The sequence below is a fragment of the Eleutherodactylus coqui genome, chromosome 4, assembly GCF_035609145.1.
Source record: "Eleutherodactylus coqui strain aEleCoq1 chromosome 4, aEleCoq1.hap1, whole genome shotgun sequence".
Taxonomy (NCBI): Eukaryota; Metazoa; Chordata; class Amphibia; order Anura; family Eleutherodactylidae; genus Eleutherodactylus; species Eleutherodactylus coqui.
The window spans coordinates 283879797-283900384 of record NC_089840.1 but is presented as its reverse complement, the minus strand read 5'-3'; the positions used below and the strand labels follow the sequence as shown (position 1 = coordinate 283900384).

Below are 20588 nucleotides of genomic sequence, written 5' to 3'. Positions count from 1 at the left end.
TCCCTTTGTGCCTTCACTAATCTGTAATGCTGCCTTTGTTGCCCCACTTAGTTATAGTGCCCCCTATGTATCACCCAGAGTGGCTTTGTTCCTAGCATCACCTGACTCTGCCCCTTCTCCATCCTTGCACCCAGCATGTCTGGGGTTTGTGGGACAAGTGAGGTAATGCTGTGAACAGCATGGCGCTGTGTGGCAGTCCTGTCAGTCAGGAAGACAGAAGATGGCTGATAATGGTGCTAATGAATTGGGGGTCAGCAGTGGGGGCCGAGCAGTGGGATGTGGAGGGGGCTGTGTTGGGGCTCAGCGGGGCTGCGGAAGGGAAGAGGGGGAAATGCCCGGTAATTGTATTATTCTAGCGGATTTTGTATGATGTTACATTGTCTCGTCTTCTTCCCTTTCAGGATCCTCGGCTGATATCTTCTATATCAGATAATTATCCTGATTGACCCGACAAGGATGGAGAGGAACCGGGACAAGATGGCGGAGAGTTTATTCACCCTCACCCAGGAGATACTTTTTCAGCTTACAGGAGAGGTGAGAGCAGGGGTGTACCTAAAGGCTCAGGGGCCCGGGTGCAAAAGTTCAGCTCAGGGCCTCCCCCACCCCCTGTACCCATGCCTAAATCCTGCACCACAGGACAACTTGTTTGTAGCCCCTTAGGCCACTCTCTCACACGGCTCTTTACCGCTATTAGCACGGCGCCCCGAGCGTCATGCTAACCACCGTACAATGCTCCCATTGACCTTAATGGGGTTACTCAGACCTGAGCTTGAATGCAGTGTTCCTAATGCCACGATTTTCGAGAGCTGTCTGTTCTATTTTTGTGTTTTTTAACGTACCTCCTCACGCATCACAATGGTGGGGTGCATTTAGAAGCGCTGTCAAATGTTGTACCATGCGTTCAAAAACTCCGCTAGAAATTGCAGTAAAAATGCCACAATTTAGAACTGTGTTTTCTGAACGCATGTGTGAGAGCGGCCTTAGGGTGTGTTCATGTTTTTTGTTATACTTTTGAAATAAAATAAAAGAATACATTTTAACAAACTGCATGCGGTATTCAGAGACCACAGACGTTTTTAAGATGCCGCATACACTATAAGAAACTGCAGGTGTTTTTGATGCATTTTTTAATTGTGTGCAAAATGTGCAATTATATACAGTCTATACAGGGAGATGCATAACTATATAGCAGTGATGGACAGATAAGGTAGATAGATAGATGAGAGAGGTAGGTAGATGAGAGTGTGGTAGATGACTGAGAGGTTCACCATCTTGTCTGTATTTTTATAAGCTGTGAAGATGCTATATTGTGTCTCTAATCTAATCCTCTGGGGGAAGGGAACATCGCCCCCCCCCCCCCCCTCCACAAGAATTGAAGGAGCAGTGCTTTGTGTCCAAAAACTGGTCAAACCAGTTTTTAACCAGTTGAAAACCTATCTAGGAATGCCTTTATGTAAAGGGACAGGAAATGGCTGGTTAGAGAAAAACACAGGAAGTATTTCCTTCGGACAACAAGTCAAGAATGAATAGAGCATGCTCAGGGGAAGCTCCTCCCGGGTACATGATCTCACAGCTACCTCACAAATACCTCCCTGTGAGAATGACCTACCAGCACACAAAATCATGTAACTGTATCCTAAATTACCTAACTTCCTGATTTAAAACCTTATATAAACTTTTACCTGCCTAAATAAAAGGAGAACCTTGGCACACATGATTTAGACGTGTGCTCTTTTAAAAGGGTCTCCAGGCCTGTACATTATTCCTATCTAATATGGCACCCACAATATATCGAATAACGAAAATTGCACTAACAAGAGAGATAGGTAGGTAGATGGAGAGATAGATGAGAGAGGTAGGTAAATAGATAAATGACAGAGATAGGTAGGTAGATAGATGAGGTAGGTAGATAGATGAGATAGGTAGGTAGCTAGATGAGAGACAGATAGGTAGGTAGATGAGCAAGCTTGGTAGATAGATAGATGAGAGTGATAGGTCGTTAGATAGGTACATACCCCGGACCAGTTCTCTGTGTGAGGAGACCAGCAGGCACAGAGATGCTGTACACTGCGCAGGAGTGCATGGATATGACATCATCATCAGCTTCCTCTGTATCGAGCCATGTTATGTGTGTGCCTGCCTGCCTCTCTCCTCCTGCCTCCTCCTCTTCTGCTCTGCTGTTGTCTGACTCGCACTGTCTGCCGCAGCGTAACAATCACGCGGCTGGCAGTACGACAAGCCGGTAATGCACTGTATGTGCATTTGTATATGGCGGAGGGTGGCCTCTGGGCCCGCTCTGTGCAGGCACCACATCGCTATTGCGACCATGAACGGTATGTCAGTGGGTGAGAGATTCTGAGTACGACGTCACGTTCCATCATTCTTATCTATCTCAGTCTCTGGTCACATCTACGTCAGAGGACTTACTGCCGATTCAGTCCTTCTGCCACCTTCACATGAAGCATGATTACTACGGACTTTCCACAGTGGTAGCTTGCAGCTACTACACAGTAAATACGCAGGGGCCAAATCCACATCTAAGCCCGCCTGCACACAAAGAGGTTGATTTCTGTATGCGGTAGCCCACAGTGGAGTCTGACCCTGTTCCCGGCCGGCATCTGCTCGTACCTGTCTGTTCTGTTCTTCATCTATACTGTGGATGGTCCACACGACTCGCTGTCGGACATGCGCTGTACAGCTTTTTTTTCTCAACTTTTTTCCCCACACCGTCGCTAGGTGATGAATTGGAATCTGTGACCTGCCTGCAATGTCAGTTGCGGATGGACCGCGGGTCGAGCAGCTTCCATTGACTAAACTAATACATTGAACGACGGGACTGGAATACCCTGAGAGGCTTTCCAAATTGGGACTATTTACTCTAGAAAAAAGAAGGTTAAAAGGCGATCAAATAGCCATGTATAAGTACATGAGGGGACAACACATGGATCTCTCCCATGATCTGTTTACACCCAAGACCATGACGGTAACAAGAGGACATCCGCTACGATTAGAGGAAAGTAGGTTTCATCACCAACATAGAAGGGGATTCTTTACTGTAAGAGCAGTTAGACTATGGAACTCTCTGCCGGAGGAAGTGGTGATGGCAAAATCCATAGAGGAGTTTAAAAGGGGACTTGATGTCTTTCTGGAGAGGAAGGATATTACAGGATATAAATCTTAGGTTAAGTGTCAATCTGAGTATACAGGCTGATAGAAACTATTAGGGGTTGATCCAGGGAACAGTCTGATTGCCATTAGGGAGTCGGGAAGGAATTTTTTCCCCAAAAGGGCTAATTGGCTTCTGGCCTTGGGGTTTTTTGCCTTCCTCTGGATCAACTCAGTAGGATAGACAGGCTGGACTAGATGGACATTGTCTTCATTCAGCCTTACTTACATACTATGACTTAAATGGAAGCCATCCCTGCAGACATCACATGAAAATGAAATGTTCTGCGATATTTCCTCCACTCGTGGAAACCGCAATTTGTTTCCGTAAGTGTGCAGGAAAAAGCGTTTTTCCGTAGCATGCTATGGATGGTATTTGGCGCTGACATCGGCCATGGAGTCCTTAATGCAAATCTGTTCGTGTGCAGGTGGCCTAAATGGCTCGTATTATGCTGCGGACTTACTTGCCAAACTTCTGTGGATTTTTTCCTTTGTTCTTCAGGGGTTCAAAATCGGCAGCATAAATCCGTAGTATAAATAGTCTCGCTGCGGATTTAGAATCTGCCGCAGTTCTCAAAGACTAAGTAGATTTGTTACAGAAAATACCGGCACCGCGTGAAAGACATTTTATAAATCTCCCCGCATGGCCTGTACTGTAAATGCTGCAGCCAAGTGTGAAGACGGCCGGAATGCTGGAAACTATTGCAGCTGGTAAAATGCCGAACAGCCAACAGAATAGAACTGTCAGGGTAATCAATCAGTACAGCATCAGTCAAAACCACCCTAATGTCCCGCTGTCGACGGTAAAGGAAAAACACCACACACAGGTCTGGTATGCTTCCCTGTACGGGAGTAATGGCCAACACTTTACTGGCTTACACAGGGCTTTATACCCTCCTGTTGCTACACAAAGCATATAGCATCTCATTGGTCCAGATATATAGCATCACCATATATGTCCATAATACTGTCCATAGCAAAAGTTAATCAGACAGGCGGCTGTATCAATCACATGTTCCTTATTCATAGCAGACACTTCTCTTTTTCTCCTCAGTCCTTCGAGCAAGATGTTGCAAGTTCCTTAAACTGCCAAGCTAATCGCCGTTCTATCTTGTTCCTCTTTGTAATTTTACAAAACACAGTTTTCTCCGCCTTGCAGAAGCCTTTGTCGTATCTGATATGATTTTTTTTAAGAATGCATATTACGTATTTTGAATATTAGTTTTTTTGTCACAAAGCATTGCAATGAATTTGCATGCAGGTCTAAAGATATAAAAACATATAGCAATATATACACGTGCCCTCACAGAGCAACAGAACTGAGGAACACAGATGTGAAGAGCCGACATAACTGCCGGACCAGACTGGGAGGACTCTAGAAATGTCTGCAGGGATATTTATGCATGTATCTCCCCATAAACAGGATTACACGGTAGTGAAGAAGACTTCTAGTGATGGCTGTCAGGCCCCGGTGTCTGATGGATGGGGAAGACCCCTGAGCCCAATCACAGGGCCTCCACCTCGCCCCCTGATACTTGAGGAGATCAATGAGCAGAAGATCCTAGAACTCACCAACAAGATGATTGAGCTGCTGACTGGAAAGGTGACGCTGCTGGGAATGCCGGGACATTATACAGTAACGCTATGGCGGTATAACGTGTCTGGGTGATGACGGTATCATTGTGTTGTCAGGTTCCTATTAGGTGTCAGGACTTCACTGTCTATTTCTCCATGGAGGAGTGGGAGTATTTAGAAGGACACAAGGATCTGTACAAGGACATCATGATGGAGGACCACCAGCCCCCCCTATCACCAGGTAATAGACAGGACTAAATCCACACGGCCTTTATTATTTGTATGTAGAGAATAAATTCAGTGGCTGTCTGTGTTTTCTGCAGGTAGATCCAGTAAGAGAACAGCAGTGGAGAGATGTCCCCGGCCTCTTCTTCCACAGGATGATCAGGTAGATGGAGAGAAGGTCTCATGAAATCTCCCCTCTGGTCTGTAGGACGGCTGGGAAGGTCTTGTGTTTAGTCTTATTATATGATTGATACTTGTGTAATGAGAAAGCTGGAGATGGCAGGATTACAGCCGACCGCAGACATTAGATCTCCGCATCTTATCACTATTTTCTGGTTCTGGAGACTTATGGTTGGAATAAAGAAGCAACAGGTTGGAGTTATACAGGAGACCTGCGGCTATTTGGCCCAGATCACTACTGCTATCATGTCATTCCGGCTCCTCATACTAATTAATGACCTTTTCTGGCCATATAAAACCTCCCACACGACTTCTCCAACTGTGTGATGACTTTTACAATATTTATTTCACAGCTGGTGAAACTGGAGGAAGATCTGATCCCTATTGATGCTACAGAGACACATGTGAGGGGGTATCAGCCGTGTAAGGAGGGGATTCCTACAGATGACCCCCCAGGTGAGACTACATGTAGAGAAGAGTCTGTGTTGTCGGGGTTTTCAGCTGTATATTCCCTTATTCAGCCAAAATCTATATATATATAAAGGCAAAAGCCCTCACTGACTGACTCGCCAAAAGTTCTCCACTTCCCAATGTCGTAGAAACATGAATTTTGGCACAAGCATAGATTATCTCCAAAATAGGAAAAATAATTGGGTCCCAACTCGATTATTCAATTCTAAGCGCCAAAGAATTAGCGTCCAAATTTAGCGTACATAATCTAAATCTCTCATTTCCCAACGTCATAGAAACTTAAAATTTGGCACGGGTATTGAATATGTCATAAATAGGAAAAGTTAATAGGTCCCAACTTGATTATTCAATTCTATGCGCAAAAGAATTAGCGTCCAAATTTTACGTACGGAATGTAATTTTCTCACTTTGCGGTGTCATAGAAACGTGAAATTTGGCACAAGCATTGATTATGTCATAAATAGGAAAAGCTAATGGGTCCCACCTCGATTGGTCAATTCTAAGCGCAAAAGAATTAGCGTCCAAATTTTACGTATGAAATCTAATTCTCTCACTTCCTGATGTAATTTTATATAAAGGAAATGTCTCATGGTTACCTTCCGTGGTGTTTCCTGGGTAACGCAGAGAATTATGCAAAATGGTGAACATTTGTTTTTCCAGTATCTCTAAAGTAACCACGACTTCATAAGATTTTCCGTATGAACACCAGTACCAAATTAACTCGGGCGAAGCTGGGTATATCAGCTAGTCTATATATATAAAGGCAAAAGCCCTCACTGACTGACTGACTCGCCACTAGTTCTTTAACCCCTTAGTGACCAAGCCTGTTTGCGCCTTAATGACCAGGCCAAATTTTGCAAATCTGACACGTGTCACTTTAGCATGGAAAAACACCAGAAAGGTTTTGCATATCCAAGCGATTCCGACCCTGTTTTTTCGCCACATGTTGTACTTCATTTAGGCGGAATAAAAAGACCGATAGAATTTGTGTTTATTTATTAAAAGCGCCAAAATTGGGAACATTTTCACATTTCCAACTGCAATATCTCAAATATGTGCAAACATAATATAGAAATTTTTGCTAAGATATATATTTCCATCTGTTTACTTTATTTTGGGCACACATTGGAAAAACTTTCGTTTTTTTTTTAACTATTTAGGAGACGTACAAATTTAACATTACTTTTCAGCATTTTGAGGAACACTTTGTTTTCCTACACCAAGCCAAGATTGGAATGGCTCATAGGAGTCAAAATGATAGATACCCCTACAAATGACCCCATTTTAAAAACTACACCCCTTAACGCATTCACTAAGGGGTGTCATGAGTGTTTTAACCCCACAGTTTTTTTTAGGAGTCAATGCAATTTAGAAGAGAAAAACTAAAATTTCATATTTTTGCAAATATGTCATTTTAAAGACAGGAATTTTTTCTATAATACACATGAAAATGAGGATTTGCACCCCAGAATAGATAAGCCTGTTTGTCCCGTGCTCAGAAACATACCCATTGTGGCCCTAGTATTACGTCTGTATGCACAATGGGGCCCAAAATGAAAGGAGCAACCAGTGGCTTTCGGAACAGAAATTTTGCTTGAAGGAGATTTAGGCCCTATTGCACACTTGTAGAGCAATTGAGTGACCAAAACAATGGAGAACCCCCACAAGTGACCCCATTTTGAAAAGTAGACCCCTTAACGAATTTATCTAGGGGTACGATGACTTTTTTGACTTCACAGTTTTTAAATGAATCTAAGCCAAGCCGAAGGAAAAAAATTACGATTTTCATTTTTTTGGTAATTCTGTCATTTCAAAAGCAGTTTTTTTTTGTACAACACATATATAAATGAAGACTTGCACCCCAAAATGGGTACCCCTGTTTGTCCTGTGCTCAGAAACATACCCATTGTGGCCCTAGTATTACGTCTGTATGCACAATGGGGCCCAAAATGAAAGGAGCAACCAGTGGCTTTCGGAACAGAAATTTTGCTTGAAGGAGATTTAGGCCCTATTGCACACTTGTAGAGCAATTGAGTGACCAAAACAATGGAGAACCCCCACAAGTGACCCCATTTTGAAAAGTAGACCCCTTAACGAATTTATCTAGGGGTACGATGACTTTTTTGACTTCACAGTTTTTAAATGAATCTAAGCCAAGCCGAAGGAAAAAAATTACGATTTTCATTTTTTTGGTAATTCTGTCATTTCAAAAGCAGTTTTTTTTTGTACAACACATATATAAATGAAGACTTGCACCCCAAAATGGGTACCCCTGTTTGTCCTGTGCTCAGAAACATACCCATTGTGGTCCTAGTATTACGTCTGTATGCACAATGTGGCCCAAAATGAAAGGAGCAACCGGTGGCTTTCGGAACAGAAATTTTGCTTGAAGGAGATTTAGTCCCTATTGCCCACTTGTAGAGCCATTGAGTGACCAAAATGATGGAGAACCCCCACAAGTGACCCCATTTTAAAAAATAGACCCCTTAACGAATTTATCTAGGGGTATGATGACTTTTTTGACTTCACAGTTTTTGAATGAATCTAAGCCAAGCAGAAGGAAAAAATTATGATTTTCATTTTTTTGGCAATTGTGTCAATTTAAAAACAGGTTTTTTTTTGTCCAGTGTACATAGGAATGAAGATGTTCACCCCAAAATGGATACCCCCGTTTGTCCCGTGTTCAGAAACATACCCGTTGTGGCCCTAATCTACTTAAAGGAAACATGGCTAGGCCTTTAATGGAAGGAGCACCCGTTGGATTTCAGGGTACAACGGAATAAATTCCAGGCCCCATTGCCCACTTGTAGAGCCATTGAGCGGCCAAAACAATAGAGAACCCCCACAAATGACCCCATTTTGATAACTAGACCCCTTAACGAATTCATCTAGGGGTGTACTGCGTATTTTGACCCCATAGTATTTGAATAAATCTAAGCAAAGCAGTAGGAAAAAATTACGATTTTCATTTTTTGGCAATTTTGTCAATTTAAAAACTGTTTTTTTTGTACAGTGTACATAGGAATGAAGACTTTCACCCCAAAATGGATACCCCCGTTTGTCCCGTGTTCAGAAACATATCCATTGTGGCCCTAATCTACTTACAGGACACATGGCTAGGCCCATAATGGAGGGAATGCCCGCTGGATTTCAGGGCAGAACTGAATAAATTCCAGGCCCCATTGCCCACTTATACGGAAAAAAAATTGACTTCCTAAAAATAATCCCCCCCCCACCCCCATTTTTTGGCATTCCCTAAATATTAGATAAAGGTAAGAATATAAACTGCGTTTTATGTCCGAAGACAGGGGTAATTACGGAGGCTGGTTGGGTTGGGCACGTGGGGCAAGAAAACCGTGTATCCCCCCTCCTCTCATGCTTTTTAGGGGTATTTCGTAACCTCAGCAGCGGGGATGGGGTGTAAAAAGTGGCGCTCTGTGAGGCTTTGTAATCTTGCTGCGGTGCAACGGTCTCGCACAGAAGGCGCTCAACAAGGTGCTCCTGGAACTGCATGAAGGCGAGGGTTCCAGGGGCTTCTTGTAAATTACGGATTACAGGTAGCGATCTGAATAACGCCGGGCTCACACGGCCGTAGGTGGAATCCGCTTGTGGAGGCCCGCAGCGGATTCCAGCTGTGAGCCCGGCTGTGACCCTGCGTATGGCCGCGTAATGTACTGCGCATAACTGTCTACTCACACAGGCGGTCATGCGCAGTACACCGTTGTTTGTGTCTATTTCCCGCGCCGTCGCTTAGAGATGACCCGGGTACCCGCAGCCCTTCACAATGTGTTTGCACATGGGCTGCGGGTATATCCGCGGTCATAGAGCACAATGGGCTCTAGGTCGCGGATACCCGCGGTAAAATATAGCATGCCGTGTTCTGTTTCTGCGAGTGGATTACGTAATTCCGACCCACTAATTGGGGGGAATTGTGTAATCCAATGTGTGCGATTGATCCGTGGATTACCGCTGATCAAGCGCATGCAGAACCCGTAATTCCTCTCCAGTCATGTGTGACCGGCCTAATGTTAGATCGCTACTTTATTACGTGACCGGGGACCGCTCAACGAGGCCGCCGGTCACTGCTCCAAGCACTCAGTGACAGTTGGTCGCTGGGAGCAAGGAGATTTAAAATTTCCTGGGCTCCCCGGCTCCTGCGAATGTGTCCGGCATTTTGCCGTCGGGCGCATGCGCAGCAGCCGGAAGGGTCCATGGAGGATAATCGCATCTGGATTCAAATGCGGAAGCCTCCGAGAAGATGTTTCATCTCCCCCCACCGATCGCATCGGTGAGGGGAGATGAAACTTCCACTTTTTAAAGAACTTTTACGTGATCGCCATTATGCATTGGATAACGGCGATCACGTGACCAGTAACTGCATACCGCGGCTCCCCGTGACATCTCCAGACTCTTGGCTACACTTGGTAGCCAGGAGCACGGAGATTTTAAATTTCTAGGGGAATATTTCACTTTTGCGCATGCGTCCGCCATCATGTTGACGGGCGCATGCGCAGAAGCTGGGGTAAGGTCCGTGGATGAACATCCCATCAGGGAACAAATCCGGGGACCTTGGGTACGTAATTTCATCCCCCCTTACGGATACGATCCATAAGGGGAGATGAAACTTTAACTTTATAAACTTTTAACTTTTTTTTTTTTTTACTTTTTAACTTTATATGATCACCGTTATCCGATGGATAACGGTGATCATATGACTGGAAACCGCATACAGCGGTCCCCAGTCATATCTCCCTGCACTCAGCTATCTGTGACAGCCGGGTGCAGGGAGATTTTGAATTTGCAGGGCTCGCCGGCCTTCTGCGCATGCGCGCCACATCGGCACATCGCAGAAGCCAGCGGGGGGTCCGGAGACCGGCCGGAGAACATGGAGGAAGCGGGGTGAGTATTTTCACCTTCCCTCATGGATCCGATCCATGAGGGGAGGTGAAACTTCTTTTTTTAACACTTTTATTCACTTTTCCGCGATCGCCGTTATCCATTGTATAACGGGGATCGCGGTATCGGGGACCGCTCACCGCGGTCCTCGCTGACATCTCCTGCCTCCCGGCTACCTACAGGAGCCAAGAGCCAGGAGATTTAAAATTTCCCTTCTGCGCATGCGACTGACGTAATGCCGCCTGGCGCGCATGCGCAGAAGGACTGCTACGGGGCCCGGAGCATCGGGAGAGTGGGGAGCAGCGTGCCGGACCCGGGTGAGTAATTGCAGCTGTCCCGATGGATCCGATCCATCAGGGCAGCTGAAACTTTAACTTTTTGGGCACTTTTATTTACTTTTTTGCGATCGGCGCTACCTGATCGCAGTGCCGGGGGGAGGGGGGGGGATCCGTACAGCCCGGGATGACAGCTCCATGCTGTCAGCTGCCTGCAGGCACCGACAGCATGGAGCTGTCACGTCCACAGCCCGAGGGGCTTTATTCTCTGCAGGACACATGTTTTTACATCCTCAGAGAATAAAGCCCACTTCGGGAGGACGTAAAAACACTATGGGCTGGTCACTAAGAGGTTAACTTTCCGATGTCGGACAAACATAAAATTTGGCACAACGATTTTTTAGGTCCAAAATAGGAAAAAGAGTCATTACTCGATTATTCAATGTTAAGTGCAAAAAATAAGTTACCCCCTATGTTATATTACTTCCCAGAGTCGTACAAGCGTGAAATTTGGCATTGTGAGGGTTATGAACATGAAAACTTATATATGTATACATTTCATCCATCTGTGATATACGTTTCCGGAGGCTTTAGGCCTGAATTGTATACATTAAATGCTTGTACATTTAGGTTAGTACTTAATTACATTAAGTAGAGGTGTAATCTTAAATGTCCATCATGTCTCCAAGATCTTGTTTATCTCGTTACACTGATCAAAAGGTTGTGTGGAATGCTTTGTTCTTGACTGCTGTCTAGGTAGGGCATGTGATTAAAATGTAGATTGTAAGGATACCAGACAGGGAGTCTACATTCAAATAAATAAAGCATTGTTTATAGAGAAGACACAATTATTTATCAGTAAAACAGGTCGACCTCTGTAAAGCAGTTCAACCTCTGTAACACTAGCCTACTGATACGCCTACTGATACGCCTACTATTTTTTGTATAAGAAATGACAATGTACAGAATAAAGATAGATTGCTCTAAGACACGACCGTGATGCCTGTGTCTATTGCTTTCTCACGGTGGCCGCCATAACCACCTCTGATTTGGAGCCCCACAGCATATTAACGTAACATGGATTTATCCCTAACAGCATGAACATTCTTTGAGTTGTAAGTAGGAAAAGTCAAGGGGTGACAACTTGATTAGTCAATTTTAAGTGCAAAAGTAAGTGACCTCATATGTAATGTAACTAATAACACACGTATGAACTGCACAAACATGAAATTTGCCACAACCATTCTTTATGTCCCAATGGGGAAAGTAAAGGGGTTGCAACTTCAATATTTAATTCTAAGCCTGAAAAACTGAAAAGCCGCCATACATTGCATAGTTCTTTTCTCAGAAACCATAAAGCCTAGGGAAATGATTTGTATACTGAGGAGAATATAACTGATCTCTGTGTGTATATACTCAAGAGAATCTACCTCACCTCTATGAGTATATACTGAAAGGCTATAAAGTACATAAGGAAGCGGCCATGCACTGCAGGGATGGAGCCTCTAAGGCTAAGAAGGGGCTGCAACCTCCAGTCTGGGGGTAAATTTGAATAAAAAGGGGCGTTACCTTTAAAAGTAAAATGTGAGGAGAGTGGTAGGGGTTGCACATTCTGCAGAGGGACATTGCTACATACAGTCTGAGGAGAATCTAACACTCCTATATGTGTATACATATTTTATTCCTTGGTTTTCAAGTAACTATGACTTCATTTTCCCTGCAAACAACATGTAAACACCTGTAGTAAATTAATTCGGGCGAAGCTGGGTATATCAGCTAGTGTGTGTGTATATATATATATATATATATATATATATATATATATATATATATATATACATACATACATACATACATACATACATACATACATACATACATACATAAAGATGAAAACACTCACTGACTGGCCACTAACTCTCTTACTTCCTGGTGTCGTACAAACATAAAATTTGGCATGACCATTCTTTAGGTCCTAAATAGGAAAACTAAAACATTCACAACTTGATTATACAATGCTAAGTGCAAAAGTAAAGTGTTATGTAACTTCCCAGTGTCGTACAGGTGTTAAATTTGCAACGACCATTCTTTAGGTCCTACATAGGAAAAGTAAAGGGGTCACAACTTGAGTATTCAATTCTAAGCTTGAAAAAATCCGTGATATATAAAGCTTAAGGAAATGATTTGTATAATCTACCTCATCCTATGTGTATATACTGAGGAGAATCTACCTCACCTCAATGTGTATATACTGAGGAGAATCTACCTCACCTATATGTGTATATACTGAGGAGAATCTACCTCCCCTCTCTGTGTATATACTGAGGAGAATCTACCTCACCTCTGAGTGTATATACTGAGGAGAATCTACCTCACCTCTATGTGTATATACGGAGGAGAATCTACCTCACCTCTATGTGTATATACTGAGGAGAATCTATTGCTTCTCTGTGCATATACTGAGGAGAATCTAATGCTTCTCTGTGCATATACTGAGGAGAATCTAATGCTTCTCTGTGTATATACTAAGGAGATGCTACCACAGCTCTCTGTGTATATACTGAGGAGAATCTACCTCACCTCTGGGTGTATATACTGAGGAGAATCTAGCTAACCTCTATGTGTATATACTGAGGAGAATCTACCTCACCTTTGGGTGTATATACTGAGGAGAATCTACCTCACCTCTATGTGTATATACTGAGGAGAATCTACCTCACCTCTGGGTGTATATACTGAGGAGAATCTAGCTAACTTCTATGTGTATATACTGAGGAGAATCTACCTCACCTCTGGGTGTATATACTGAGGAGAATCTACCTCACCTCTGGGTGTATATACTGAGGAGAATCTACCTCACCTCTGGGTGTATATACTGAGGAGAATCTACCTCACCTCTGGGTGTATATACTGAGGAGAATCTACCTTACCTCTATGTGTATATACTGAGGAGAATCTACCTTACCTCTGGGTGTATATACTGAGGAGAATCTAGCTAACCTCTATGTGTATATACTGAGGAGAATCTATCTCACCTTTGGGTGTATATACTGAGGAGAATCTAGCTACCCTCTATGTGTATCTACTGAGGAGAATCTAGCTAATCTCTATGTGTATATACTGAGGAGAATCTACCTCACCTCTGAGTGTTGTAGCAATGCAGGGGAAACACACCAGGCCACGACCAAATGCGGAGCGTCTTGTCTTTATTCAGACTTGATTAACAAAACAAAAATTACTGCCATTCTCCAGATAACAGAAAGTTCATGGAAAGTCCTTTTATATAAGCAGTCCAGCAATAGTAACACAAAAGTCTTTGTAAACGCCAATAGGGCAAAGTAAAGCAAACCTTCCCAGCAGCGAGGTGCAGTGTCTCCAGCTCAGCACTCTCTGTAAGCCTCTGCTGCTCACACAGGGCACACCTCCCTCTTCAGACTGCAACCTGCGCCCATTTATGCATCTCACCTACTTAGGCCAGGTGAAATTGAGTACTGGAGTGAGAGACGGACCGGGTTTACCTCACAGATGCTAGTAGTCTCTGCGATATGTACCGTCCGTCCCACACTTTACCTCTCACTCTACTACAGTGTATATACTGAGGAGAATCTAGCTCACCTCTGGGTGTATATACTGAGGAGAATCTAGCTCACCTCTGGGTGTATATACTGAGGAGAATCTAGCTCACCTCTGGGTGTATATACTGAGGAGAATCTACCTCACCTCTATGTGTATATACTGGGGAGAATCTACCTCACCTCTGTGTGTATATACTGAGGAGAATATACCTCACCTCTGGGTGTATACATATTTTATTCCTCTATTCCTCTGAAGTAACCACAACTTCATAAAATGTTCCGAGCAAACAACAGATAAACACTTGTACCAAATTTACTTGCCCGAAGCCTGGTATATCAGATGTGGATGATCTCCTTCCTCTGCAGACTCTTTCATGTCTGTTACATGTGCTCCTTGTGAAGCTGCTCTTGTCTGTGAAGAGAACAGGGTGCCAATGGTGGACTTGCCAATTCCGGTGTCTCTGACAAATGCTATTCAAGCTACATGGTGCTGAGATGTGAGCTCAGCTTCCACTACAGGATGTTGGGCCCTCATGGTTCCCGCGGAGTCTGTTTCCAACAATTTGGTCAGTAGTGAAGTGATGGCAGCGAAGTCAAGAGGCGACTACTCCCTGCTAGTCCTCCTTGACCTGTTTCAGCATTTGACACTGTTGACCACAAACTCCTCCTTAACATGCTTTACTCTATCAGCCCTCCTTACTGGCCCTATTTCCTTTCCGCCTCCTCTCGCTGTTGGGGTGCCCCAGGGCTCAGACCTTGGTCCCCTAATCTTCTCTAAAGTCCCAATTGGACAAACTATCCGCAAACTCGGCCTCTAATTCCAGATCTACGCTGAGGACACCCAGCTATATCCTTCTTCCTGTGACATCTCAACACCATTCCTCCAAAATCCCACAGACTGTCTGTCTGCTGTCTCTAACACCATGTCCTTCCTCTTTCTCAAACAAAGCCTTTCCAATACTGACCACCTCGTGTTTCCACCCTCTGCTTACCGATCTCCCTCCAATATCTCCATATCGGTATCTGGCACCACTCCCAGACAGCACGCCAACTTCTTGGGCGTCATATCAGACTCTGACCTCTTCTTCAACCCCCACATCCAATCTTTGTCCCAAAAATGCCATCTGCTCCTCAGAAATATGTGGGCGAGAGGCAACTACTTCCTGCTAATCCTCCTTGACCTGTTGCAGCATTTGACACTGCTGACCACAAATGCTTCCTTATAGATTGATCCATAGATTAAAAGATATTGTAGAATATAACTTTTCTTCACATCTTGTATAAATATCTCCTTCCTGCTGTGGCAAATATTCTGGCAGCATTTACAATTTTATATGCCACATCCAAAAGCGTCGTGTATGCCCCTCACTTTAACATTTAACATTAATTTTCAGCATTTTGAGGAACACTTTGTTTTCTTACAGCAAGCCAAGTTTGCAAAGGCTCATAGGTGTCACAATGATAGATACCCTCCTAAATTACCCCCTTTTAAAAACGACACCCCTTAATGTATCCACTTAGGGGGGTCGTGTGTATTTTGACCCCACAGTTTTTTTCAGAAATTAATTAAATTTAGAGAAGAAAAAATAAAATTTCATATTTTTGCAAATATGTCATTTTAAAGACATTTTTTTCCTATAGTGCACATGAAAATGAGGATTGATACCCCAAAATGGATCCCCCTGTTTCTCCCATCTTCAGAAATATACTCATTGTGGCCCTAATCTTGTATCTGGATGCACAACGGGGCCCAAAATGGAAGGAGTAATCAGTGTCTTTCAGAACATAAATTTTGCTTGAAGGCGTTTTAGGCCCCATACCTCTCTTGTAGAGCTCTTGAGCGGCCAAAACCATATAGAACCCCCACAAATGACCCCATTTTAAAAACTAGACCCCTTAAAAAATTTATCTAGGGGTGTACTGCCAATTTTGACACCACAGTTTTTGAATGAATTCAAGCAAAGCAAAAGGAAAAAATTGTGATTTTTATTTTTTTGGCAATTCTGTCAGTTTAAAAACAACTTTTTTGTACAGCACATACATGAATGAAGACTTGCACCCCAAAATGGATACCCCTGTTTCTTCCGTGTTCAGAAATATACCCATTGTGGCCCTAATCTACTTAAAGGAAACATTGCTAGGCCTATAATAGAAGGAGCACCCATTGGATTTGAGGGTACAACAGAGTAAATTCCAGGTCCCATTGCCCACTTGTAGAGTTATTGAGCGGCCAAAACGATAGAGAACCCCGACAAATGACCTTATTTTGAAAACTAGAGCCCTTAACGAATTCATCTAGGGGTGTGCTGTGTATTTTGACCCCACAGTATTTGAATGAATCTAAGCAAAGGAGAAGGAAAAAATTACAATTTTCATTTTTTTGGCAATTTGGTCAATTTAAAAACAGTTTTTTTTGTACAGTGTACATAGGAATGAAGACTTTAACCCCAAAATGGATCCCCCATTTGTCCCGTGTTCAGAAACAGGCAGGGGCAGGTTGGGATGGGTATCCATTGGATAGTGCCGATGGCATTGCCGGGGGGGACTGCCCGCAGCCCAAGATGACAGCTCCATGCTGTTGGCTACCTGCGGGCACTGACAGCATGAAGCTGACACGTCCTCAGCTGAGAGGGTATTAATCCTAAGAGGACGCATGTTTCTACGTCCTCTAGGATTAAAGCCCACTTAGTGAGGACGTAGAATCCCGATGGGGCCGTCACTAAGGGGTTAAAATTTTGGAGATTTGTGTGTAAAAAATAAAAGTATGGGGGTTCTGGAGAAATAATATAAAATGTGGCACTCGTTTGTTATTAAGTATACTTAATCTGTATAAAGAGCATGTGCAAGATGAGCATGCACACAAAATTGCGTCTAGAAATTTACCTCTGCTTCCGGTTAGGCGTGTACCGGGATATAGCTCAGCAGCTACTTTCTTCTGGATGCACGCACGTACACACTTCCGGTCGCCCCAGTTCTAAGAAGTACCTGATACTTTTGTCATATCTCTGTGTCATATGCTCATGGAAGGTGGCAGATTAGTCAGTAAGCCCTCCGACTCGCGTTGCATCTCCTGTATTGTATCTATTGTCCTACGCTAATGGAATAAACACCAGAAGGTACCAACTCTCCAAAAGAAGCCTGGAGGAACGGGTGATAATTTAGAGGCTAACCTGGATTCTTGAGGAGGTTTGCTAATGTCTGCAAACCCCTTATTCAAGTAAGTAAAACCCCATACATAAAAGAGCACAGGGTTTTTGTAACTTGTCTTTTTCACAATTTGTATGAATATTTTATATAGAAATTTTTATAAAATATTGATATAATTGTAATGTTAAAATCTGTTTTATTCTTGGCAGATGACGACATCAGGAGCTCAGAGGAACATTTGATATCTTCAGGTTTTACAGTGGAAGATGATGGTAACATACAAGATACACACGAAGAGCCTGCCATTATCCCAGATGTATCCTCAGCTCTTCCCAGCAAACATCTGTCATCTGATCCTTTTATAGAGGTTCCATCTTCTAATTCATCACAGACTAGTAAGCAACATAACATTTACAGAAGAGAGGTTAAAGAAGAAACTATTGTCTCAGGCAAGAAGTCATTTTCATGTTCGGAATGTGGGAAATGTTTTACCCAGAAATTAGGACTTGTTAGACATCACAGTATTCACACAGGAGTGAAGCCATTTTCATGTTCTGTATGTGGGAAATGTTTTACCCAGAAATCATCCCTTGTTGAACATCTGAAAATTCACACTGGTGAGAGGCGATTTTCGTGTTCTGTCTGTGGGAAATGTTTTACCCAGAAATTAGGTCTTGTTAGACACCAGAGAATTCACACAGGAGAGAAGCCATTTTCATGTTCAGAATGTGGGAAATGTTTTAGCCAGAAATCACATCTTGTTTATCATCAGAGAATTCACACAGGAGAGAAATCATTTCCCTGTTCAGAATGTGGGAAATGTTTTAGCCAGAAATCACATCTTGTTTATCATCAAAGAATTCACACAGGAGAGAAGCCATTTTCATGTTCAGAATGCGGGAAATGCTTTACCCAGAAATTAGATGTTGTTAGACATCAGAGAATTCACACAGGAGAGAAGCCATTTGCATGTTCAGAATGTGGGAAAGGTTTTACCATGAAATTAGATCTTGTTGGACATCAGAGAATTCACACAGGAGAGAAGCCATTTTCATGTTCAGAATGTGGGAAATGTTTTACCCAGAAATTAGGTCTTGTTAGACATCAGAGAATTCACACAGGAGAGAAGCCATTTTCATGTTCAGAATGTGGGAAATGTTTTACCATGAAATTAGATCTTGTTGGACATCAGAGAATTCACACAGGAGAGAAGTCATTTTCATGTTCAGAATGTGGGAAATGTTTTACCCAGAAATTAGGTCTTGTTAGACATCAGAGAATTCACACAGGAGAGAAGCCATTTTCATGTTCAGAATGTGGGAAATGTTTTACAAGTAATACAACTCTTCTTACACATCAAAGAATTCACACAGGGAAGAAGTCATTTCAGAATGTAGAAAATGTTTCTTGAACAAATCACATCTTGTTACACATCAGAAAACACACAGGAGAGAGGCCATTTTCATGTTCTAAATGTGGAAAATACTTCTTGTTGAACATCAGAGAATTCACATGGGGCACAAGCCATTTTCATGTTCTGAATGTGAGAAATACCCATAAAGGGGATCTAGTTAAACATCAGAGAATTCACACAGGGGAGACAATATTTTTAAGACAAATCAGATCTTGTTAACTATAAGAGAACTCACACAGAGGGAAACCGGCATTTATGTTCAGATTGTTGGAAATATTTTAGCTATATATCTTGTTAGACATTGGAGAATTCACACGTGGCAGCAGCCATTTTTGACTATGGAAAACTTACACAGCGGAGAACCCATATTAATATATTAGAATCTGCTTGTCTTCTTGAGTTATCGTGATTGAAAACCTCGTCTGCCTCACGTGAACTTCTGTGACCGACCATCAAGATGATCTCAGTTGTATACTAGATTTATTAATATCATGACAATTGAAAAGTCATACAATTAGTGGTTTCCATATTATATAATTCAATAAACCTTTATTAACAATCAGCATATAATCCCTAACTCAAAAGTGGTTGCAGGTATTGAAAAAAAATGACTGCGCCTATCAATTTCTGATGGAATTCTGCCCTTTAATCCTCCATCCCATGATCCTCTTTCCATTCAAGTCTTTTGAACTTAATGTATAAGAACCCACTCACATATGTTTTATTTTGTCCTTATCCTGGCCGGCGCCTATTACTCCCTATCTACTGAGCCAAACCTTTTGGTTTCTCTTTCTTTTTTCCTGGATTACAGATTTGTAGCTGAATTTAGTTGAGAATTAAAGAGATTGTCCAGTTGTCAACTATTGATGGCTCATTCTCAAGATCAGTCATGAATAATAGATCTGTGGAGTTTATCACTGGGGCCCCTAGTGATCAGCTGTTCTCTGGGCCAGTGTGCTCAAGCACAGTCTCATTATTGGAATCGCAAAGCCTGTAAACCTCCTCTTCCCGCCTGATTCAATATCTGCTTTTTTTTTATTGCCAGGGTTTTATCACCCAGGCTATTTAGAGGTATTCGCCCTTTTACTTAAAGCAATTTCCTCTATGGTTATGATTAAAGCACTGCTTGCGTTGCACAAAGTAGACTTTCTGACTGTAGGTGTTGCTTTTATCAGCTTTTTAAGAGGCCCCAATTGCAGTGTAATCCCTCAGACATCTTGTCAGCACAATGAGCAGAGCTTACAATAGTTAGTAGGATGATTAACTCACTTCTTAGAGGCAGTTTTCTTTTGAATGTACACCGCCGCTAAAGCTGGTGGAAACAACCCCGTGCTGAAGAGGAGTTCCTCTGTTGTGTCTTCTCTTAAATCTACTACCAAATTCCTGTAAGGCTCTCATGTGGCATACTCAAAAGCGTCTAAGAAGAACCATGTCTTCCTGGGTACGTCTGTCTTGTTAGTGTGACAATTTGCAGCTGATCGCCGGGATTATTAAAAAGGTTTTTAAATTTATCGGTCTACTTTTTTTTACCCTGATTAAATATGTTCTGTACCAGATAGAGAATGCTTAGATTTCTGCGATGCACATACTTGGTAAATGCCTTTCCTATTTCACAATTTTCACTGGCGCTCTGTCATATAAAGAGATTGATACTGGACAGCTGGG

The 20588-nt window shown here is 42.8% G+C and overlaps 2 protein-coding genes across 2 annotated transcripts; both read left to right on the top strand.

The window, feature by feature from the left end:
• The first annotated feature begins 383 nt into the window (after nucleotides 1-383).
• On the top strand, nucleotides 384-5170 carry LOC136624462 (gastrula zinc finger protein XlCGF66.1-like). The gene is made up of 4 exons (XM_066598442.1): nucleotides 384-534; nucleotides 4589-4768; nucleotides 4858-4981; nucleotides 5064-5170. The coding sequence occupies exons 1-4, from the start codon at nucleotides 457-459 to the stop codon at nucleotides 5150-5152; spliced, it is 471 nt and encodes a 156-aa protein (XP_066454539.1). The 5' UTR covers nucleotides 384-456; the 3' UTR covers nucleotides 5153-5170.
• Nucleotides 5171-5405: 235 nt separating this feature from the next.
• On the top strand, nucleotides 5406-20434 carry LOC136624413 (gastrula zinc finger protein XlCGF26.1-like). The gene is made up of 2 exons (XM_066598389.1): nucleotides 5406-5601; nucleotides 17719-20434. Exons 1-2 carry the CDS (start codon nucleotides 5472-5474, stop codon nucleotides 18918-18920), a joined length of 1332 nt encoding a protein of 443 aa, XP_066454486.1. The 5' UTR covers nucleotides 5406-5471; the 3' UTR covers nucleotides 18921-20434.
• The last annotated feature ends 154 nt before the right edge of the window (nucleotides 20435-20588 follow it).